Source organism: Echiichthys vipera, assembly GCF_963691815.1.
Source record: "Echiichthys vipera genome assembly, chromosome: 21".
NCBI classification, from domain to species: domain Eukaryota; kingdom Metazoa; phylum Chordata; class Actinopteri; order Perciformes; family Trachinidae; genus Echiichthys; species Echiichthys vipera.
Window position 1 is genome coordinate 22,582,184 of NC_139846.1, and position 8,474 is coordinate 22,590,657.

At 43.9% G+C, this 8,474-nt stretch overlaps 1 protein-coding gene across 1 annotated transcript in view; it reads left to right on the top strand.

Moving 5' to 3' along the window:
- sspo (SCO-spondin) overlaps window positions 1-8,474 on the top strand; it is a gene marked incomplete at both ends in the record, with an annotated part of 88,865 nt that overhangs the window by 12,791 nt on the left and 67,600 nt on the right. The window contains 7 exon segments of the mRNA XM_083936416.1: window positions 3,213-3,423; window positions 5,195-5,289; window positions 5,369-5,625; window positions 5,920-6,054; window positions 6,575-6,777; window positions 6,864-6,991; window positions 8,431-8,467. Of these exon segments, the coding sequence (XP_083792542.1) occupies window positions 3,213-3,423; window positions 5,195-5,289; window positions 5,369-5,625; window positions 5,920-6,054; window positions 6,575-6,777; window positions 6,864-6,991; window positions 8,431-8,467 (1,066 nt within the window).

Consider the following 8,474-nt stretch of genomic DNA (forward strand, 5'->3'; position numbering starts at 1 on the left):
TCTTACCACTGTTACACTGGCCGCCATACCCTCCGTCAGTCTTTGAGAGAAAGATAAGCCTTACTCTTGGCTAGGAGTTGTTGGCACGTTCTAATGTTACTCCAAGGTTCTTGATATAAGAGCGGGTATTAGGAGTAAGTGGGCCCAGAATGCCAGCAGGATAATCTGAAACATCATGCCCAAATATAATTATCTCAGTTTTATTTTGATGAAGGTTGAAAAAATTGAGTCTATTTGAGTTTTTACATCTAATAAGCATTCGCGCAATGGCTGCAATGTGTCGTTACTCATTGACCTTACAGGGATATAGATTTGTACGTCATCTGCATAAAAAAGTGGAAACAAATGTTGTGTTTCACTAAAATGGATCCTGAGGGCAGCAAGTAGAGTAAAAACAGGATAGGGCCCAAAATGGAGCCTTGAGGGATCCCACAGGTGAGAGGGTCGGCAGTTATAGAAAACTCCCCTCGGTGAACTGAGAAACTTCTATCAGACGGATAAGACTCACACCATTTGAAGGCAGTACCTGTGATGCATACGCACTGTTCTAATGGTAACAGTCTTGTGAACTACAGTGTCTAAGGCAGCTGTCAGGTCAAGGAGCACAAGGAGAGCAGAGTTACCTGCATCGACAGTTAAAATAAGATCTTTAAACACTCTTACTGCACGGTTGGCCAAACACTACAGCAGGTGTCTCAAACTGATCCAGTAAAGGGCTGCAGAAGCAAAGTTATGGCTGCAGGTTTCTATTCCAGCCAAGCAAGAACACACCTGACTAGACTTATTCAACCAACTGAATCGCCTTCACACAGTTGGATTTGTTGGACCAGGTGTGTTCTTGCTTGGTTGAAATGAGAACCTGCAGCCACAGCGACCCTTTACTGGGTTAGTTTGAGACACCTGCACAGTGTTCTAACTCCATTTTCTAGTGTCTCAATGGTACCAAAAAAGTACAACAAGCACAATTTTTGCTAATGAAAAAACAAAAAAGAGCAGGTCGAGTTGAGTAGATCCTGTACCATGTAATGGAAATGCAGCAATACTAACCTGACAGTAGGCAACACTGTGGTGGAGGTTAATTTAGCCCAAGCTCTTACTGACCCAATTGCATGGATGATATTTTTTTTACAGCGCCTCATAAAAACAGCCCTTTCTCTTTCATGTCTATCTGACTTTATGGTGTTGTAGTTGAGATAAAGATCAGAGGGTGTAAGCATGTTTTCTCCATTGTCCGTACGGTACAGCGACAATATAATATTGGCACAGTTCTTGAACATGGCTCTAGTTTCTTTGAACGAACTTTGATCCCATGGGGTGAATAAATGTAGTGCTGATAAAGGCCTCGTCCACACGTACGATTTGAAGTTTCTGCTTGCATCTCAACTGTGCGTTTACATGGACATTAATATCCTGTTCATGAGGCTTATCTTGGTCATGATCGTATATACTGAGAAATTAGAGTAACAGTATTTCACATATGTTAATAGTTTGAAGGAAATTACACCAAAACAGGAAAAAGACGAGTCCGTCCCTACAGGGATAAAACATGAGCTACTGTATTGACAAGATTGGAGGGACAGCGCAGAATAAACACATCATTCATCCACCTCCTCTCTCTTCAGCGACACACACACACAGACAGACACACACACACACACACACACCTGAAAGGAGCTACGCTATAACGTCAAACAGTCTGTCACTGTCACACACCACGCAGAACAGGATTTAACCTTCATCTTCCCCAGAGGTCCCAGGTTATCTTCAAACGTTGCATTGTATACTTTCTTCATTGTGCATTGTGAATCTGAACAGTTTACTCTTTTTCTTTTACAAAAATACCTGTGTATGCTTGGACAAGGCCGTTTAAAATCACTTAAATATCCAAGTCTCTTGCGGCACATTCACACTGTCCATCCGTCCCGTGCCCCGTGCCCCGTACCCCGTGCCCCGTGCCCCGTGCCCCGTGCTTTAGGGTACTTGTCCCCCCCTCTCTGTCCCCCCGTGGCCCAGGCCCGCTTGTACTCACACTACCTGGGCCTGGGCGATAGCTTCTTGCTGTCCATACATCATCACGCCGTAACACGTCACACGCATTGATTGACGTCATCGTGATGCGTCGATTTGTTTCCAAGTCTTTCCATAGACCTCTGAGTTTTTGTGCGTCTTGTCAGACTGTTTTTGAACGAACTAGACTTTAGCCGTGAAACGCGCTTGGGCACGGTACGGATGGAGAGTGTGAGTGCGCCCTTAAGCACTAACAACTCTGCCAGTGTTTGTCTATGAGGACAACGTGGAAGCTTAGGGGGCACTGTGTTTATGTACTATGGTTTCATAATAACTAAATAAATCATTGCCTTGCCCTGTGAGGATGTATTTTCACTGCGTTTCTCCTGATTAATCTAATGCTTTAATCACATAAAAAGTCTATACTCGGTAGCTTTAAGCTGAACTCCTGCAGCAGTATAGAAATAGCGAGCGAAGTATGTGTTTGAATGAACTGTGTGGAGGTCAATGAGATCACGTTCTCTCACCGTGAGTCCGTGGTGGTGCGAGAGCTCTGGTGAAATCACCCTATGATCCTGCTCTCTGATACAGGATAGGTTGATTTCATCGTGTCTCTTCACTACATAACCCCAGTGACCATCACTCATCATCTCTCAATGACGGAATAAGTAGTGTTGGGAAGTTACCGATTCATTTGTTTCTCACCGCATTACTCTTTGTCATTGTGTTGAAACCGCCTAGACGGGTCCCTGCGGTGACCGTTGACTTCATTAATTGCCATGAGGAGATGTAAAAATTTGGATTGGATATTTATTACGCTGATAAAATAAAATGTATGTGTAGGATATCAATTCACCTTGAATGATAAGCCTTGGCTATTGACTCAAGCGAAATGACTTTGAGCACACCTCACAGGACATTTTGTTACTGCCTTTCTACGTTTTACAGCTACTGTTTAGAGTTGAGTAACTGTGAAGCCAAACTTTATTGATGGGGGTAACTCTCTTGAGCCAGCAGATATTCAGTATCATGCACTCGCTCGGATTTCTCTAACTAGTGTTCTTGTATTTATTACACAAACCAGATTTTTACTGACAGACGGTCAATAATGACAAGCCTTCAATAAGCCTTTCACTCCCACCTGACGTGATAAGGTCAATTCCTGTCAGTCGATGTCAGTTCTGATTCTGCTCTCCCGTCCACAGTGTGTGTGAGCGGGGGCTGTTGAACTGCACTCAGGAGCGCTGTGAGGAGGTGAACCAGTGTCCAGGCTCTCTGGTCTACTCTCCGCGCTCATGCCTCCTCACCTGCTCCAGCCTGGACCCTCCTGGCCAAACGCAGGGGTCCGGTGTCGCACAGTCGAGCTGCAGAGAACCCCTGTCTGGCTGTGTCTGTCCCCAGGGAACTGTGCTACAAGTGGGTGAAAAATATAGTTTCATGAGTCGATATAAGATCAATATTTATTTGTGAAATGTGAAATGTTGAGACTGCGTACCTTTTTTTCACAGCAGACATTTTGACTGTGCACAGGTGTAGTTAATATAGCCTAATTAACAATGGCTCTGTTCCACTGTGAGCGCCAGCATAATGCACATTATCAGGACCCTGCAGCTAGTTAGGCTAAGGGCTAAAGCTAAATCTTCCATGAGAAAAAGGTAGGTAATTTGCTTAAACCTGATTTTTTATTTGTCAAAAATGTATCGAAGACAGCAGTGAAGCTAAAATCACAACATTAAACGTTATATACTAGACCAGGGCTCTGCAACCTTTACTATCCAAAGAGCCATTTTGCACCCTCTTCCACCAGATAAAGTTTCTCTGGAGCCGCAAAACATATTTGATGTCACAGCTTACAAAGGTTTATATATAGTAACTGTTACCTGGCATTGTTACCTTTCCTAAAATTGTGGTTGTTCGCTTATTTCTCACCACATATCGAGCAAACAGGTAAGCCATCATCATGTGAAAGCAAATGAATATGTCCACCAAACACTATTTTCCGTCGCTAATGTTTTGGGTGCGGGTCACCAACTCAAGATTAGCCCCCTGCAGGGAAAGGCGCTGGGCCGTAGACTGAGGATGTGACGCATATTTTAGTTTCACCTAATATTTTTTCAATATCCCCTTGAACTCCAAGATAAAATGTTTTCTCTTGTCCACTGTGCAAGAAAACACGTTATTTACACATTGTTTATATAATTTTTTGCCAAAGCTACAGGGAGCTACTGATAAGGGGCTGAAGTGCCGCATGCGGCCCAGGAGCCGTGGGTTGCAGACCCCTGTACTAGACTATTGCTGACTACTAAAGTCAGTATGGTGAAGTGTTAGCAAACAGTTGCCCATTTGCACATTCAACAGACCAAGATAAACAGTAGCATTCATTTAGGGTTGTGTTCTTGGACAGCTAGCTAACAAAAGTCCAATATTTAATCTCCTCATAGCTCAGTTTTGTCTCCACAACTTCCCAGGGAAATATCTGTCTCTTTAGCTGCAAAATGCTCCACTATGCTAACTTCTAGCATTAATGGTAGCTAGTTGCTAACTTCATCTTTAATCGTTGAATCCACTATTATAAGAATATTGTTAAGAGCAGTTCTAAGTGATTTAAGTGACATGATAATATTGAGTAACAGGTGTATTTTGGATGTTTGTATCCCCCCCCCCCCACACTTTTGATAAAGCTAGGCTAGCAGTTTCTTCCTGCTAGCTTGTGCTACCGTAAAGGTTGGCTCGGCACTAACGCAATCCTCCTCCTGAATACACAGACTGTTCCTTTCATGTTACATATTAGGTTAAAAGAAAATACTGATATTTTATCTGTAGTTTAAAGCTTTCTGGTCCATTTAGCTTGGTTAATTATGAATTTGTCATTAAATCTAAAATGTGTTGTTATGAAAGGGGCACTGCATGCTGCTGAAGGAGTGATATTGCAGCCGAACAGACACATTTCTGGGGGAATTACATTTGTCTACATGCAAACCCTCAAGCTTACACAGGAAATGCATTAGAACTATGCCTTAAAGTCAGCTCATTTATTGCACCATTGAATATACGGGGGAACACAATGGATAGGACATTAAAACGCTTTAAGTGCATCTGATTAAACACAGATGATAGACACCCAATGTCATCACCATATGGCTGAGTTTTGACGACTGTACATTATGTCTTCTCCTGTTTACCTCAGGGTGATCAGTGTGTTCTGCCGGATGAGTGTCCATGTCACCATAACGGTCGACTTTATTACAGCAACGACACCATCACTAAAGACTGCAACACATGGTAAAGTATGCATTTGTCTCATTGCACCACGTCCTTTTAACGTTTAATGATCTCAGCTACACTTAATTCATTCCTGCAGTGTGTGTAAGGAGCGCCGCTGGCACTGCAGCCAGGCCGCCTGCGCGGGCGTGTGCGTGGCGACTGGTGACCCACACTATGTGACATTCGACGGCCGCTGTTACTCTTTCCTGGGCGACTGCCAATACGTGCTGGCCAGGGAGACCAGTGGTTTGTTCAGTGTAACTGCAGAGAATGTGCCATGCGGGAGCACCGGGGTCACCTGTACGAAGTCCGTCACCCTCAGCCTGGGAAATACCATCATACATCTGCTGAGAGGTAGGAAGGATGGGGTTAGATCAGGGGTGGGCAATTCCGGTCCTGGAGGTCCACTGTCCTGCAGGTTTTAGGTTTCTCAATGATCACACTGTGACAAGCATCAGCTGCTTGATAACCAGCAGAGCATTAGACTCAGGTGTATTGGAGCAGAGAGAAACCTAAAACATGCAGGACAGTGGCCCTCAGGACCGTAATTGCCCATCCCTGGGTTAGATGATCGCAAGTTGAGGTCCATAGACACCACAGAGTGTTTTAGGAGGTTGCTTGAGGTAAGCTGTCTTTCCTCTCCTTTAGGTAAAGCAGTGACAGTAAATGGGATGCCAGTAAGTCTACCAAAGTCTTACAGCGGGAGCGGTCTGACTTTGGAGAGAGTCGGCCTGTTTGTCTCCCTTTCCTCCCGACTGGGGGTCACCCTGCTATGGGATGGAGGTAGGACACGCACGCATAAACGTCTTAAATTGAATCATTTCACAGAGCCATCAGGGGCTTGTCTCTGTCGTAATTTGTTTGTGGATTTTTGATCCCTATGACGAGACTATTACAGGCAGGATTAGGAGCTACCTTTACATTCTTATAAACAGATACTGATTAATAAAGAGTTTTGTATGAGTAAATACACAGTTTTAGATTAAGAGGACTACATAGACGGTATAGAATCAGGTGTGTTTCTTGAGTGAGGGTGAGCAAAGGTCCTGTAACCCGGTGCAGTTTTGGAGGAAATGCAAGTTATTTAAAAGTCAGTATTTTATTGTGAACATTGAATTGAATTTTACATAAAAGCAAAGTTTGTGTATGCTGTCTGTTATAGTTACAGTAAAAGAAAGAAAAAGTGAATCAGCAGATCAAACTCTCTAAGACTTATTGTACAGGCAAATAATTCCCCCAACTTGTGGATGCAGGTTAATTAAGAAATCAGCGGTGATGCTGTCATCCCATCTGTCGCCTCCAGGTATGCGTGTGTATGTGCGCCTGGCAGCCCACCTGCGGGGCCGGGTCGGAGGCCTGTGTGGTAACTTCGACGGGGACACACAGAATGACTTCACTACACGGCAGGGCATCGTGGAGTCTACGGCCGAGCTGTTTGGTAACTCCTGGAAGGTCAGCCCCTCCTGCCCTGACGTGGCAGACCAGGACCTCCGAGACCCCTGTGCAGTGAGTTCAAAGCAGACGCGTGCACGTTCACACTGACACACACACGCAAAAGCAAACTAACTTCTCCCGTCTTGTGTCTTGTTCAGCTGAACCCCCACAGGGTGACCTGGGCCAGGAAGAGGTGCGCAGTCTTGACTCAGGAGCTCTTCTCTCAGTGCCACCCCGAGGTGCCCTTCCAGCAGTATTATGACTGGTGTGTCTTCGATGCTTGTGGGTGAGTGTCAGCACTAATCTACACTGAATATCTCAAACTTGTCCCCATCATTACCTGTGCTCTATTCAAAAGGATGCTTCAGGGAGAAGAAATACCTTTATTTACCAGCATTTCTTGCCGGGTACTTAGATTTCCAGATATTTTTCTTAACCGTAGACACTCCAATTTTGTCCCATATATGGAATAAACACATGTATGATAATAGGGGGGTTACTTTACAATCATCTGAATTGATATATTGATAACTATCTTTGTGATGCGCCTTTATTTTGAAATTTCACTTTATAGTCATAATGTATATGAAAAATAGTGTGTGTTTCATTTAATTGTCTAGAAGAGCTCATGATTAAAATGACAAAATTATATTTAATTAGATTTTTTGAGTTAATACAAATATAACTTCCAAATGGGCGGATGAGATCGTCTCATATCGATCGCAGGCAACTTGAAGCAATCCAGTAGAAATGGAGTTGTGGCAAACTTTGTGATATCAGCAAATATCATATCGCTGTCCAAAGAATGAATATTATATTGTGATTAAACTTAGGATTTACACCCCTTTAAGTAAGACTGTCTACCGATGGACATCAATATGTAACCTGCACAAGGTTACATTATTAAATCATATACTTTCACACTCTCCATCCGTGAGGAACTCGGAGTAGAGCTGCTGCTCCTTTGCGTTGAAAGGAGCCAGTTGAGGTGGTTCAGGATCATCTAGTAAGGATGAACCCTGGGCGCCTCCCTAGGGAGGTGTTCCAGGCACGTCCAGCTGGGAGGAGGCCTCTGGGAAGACCCAGGACCAGGTGGAGAGATTAGATCTCCACACTGGCCTGGGAACGCCTCAGGATCCCCCAGCTAGAGCTGGTTAATGTGGCCCGGGAAAGGGAAGTTTGGGGTCCCCTGCTAAAGCTGCTGCCCCCGCGACCCGACCCCGGATAAGTGGCTGAAGATGAGATGAGATGAGATGAGATATGCATGCATGGAAACACCTGATGTGTAAAAGACAAACACACTCTAAAATCACCCAAAAAACATATTGAATGTCTTTCAAAACATTTACAAAGCTTTTTTTTTTTCATGAATCTTTTGTAACATACTTTGTTAAGATTCAGACAGGGATTCCTCTTCTTCTCATCTTTTATTGCTGTATTAATATCATGTGTGGTGCATTACTGCCACTAACTGGGAGTATGCAGTACTGCCCCTTCAAGCAGCAGTAATATGTATTTCTCCGTCCGCGTGCGTTTTTGTGCTGGTGTAGAAACAGAGCAGAGCATCAAAACAGTGCAACTAATAAGTCAAATATTGGGTAACAGGGTTCTCTTGACTACAAATGATGTTTCCCATACGAACCAATAAGTGTCCTGATCACATTTTAATGTTCATATCTTATCATTATGGCATTCATTCATGTATGTTTGTGTGATTTACTGTAGCTGTGACTCAGGTGGGGACTGTGAGTGTCTCTGTACAGCCATTG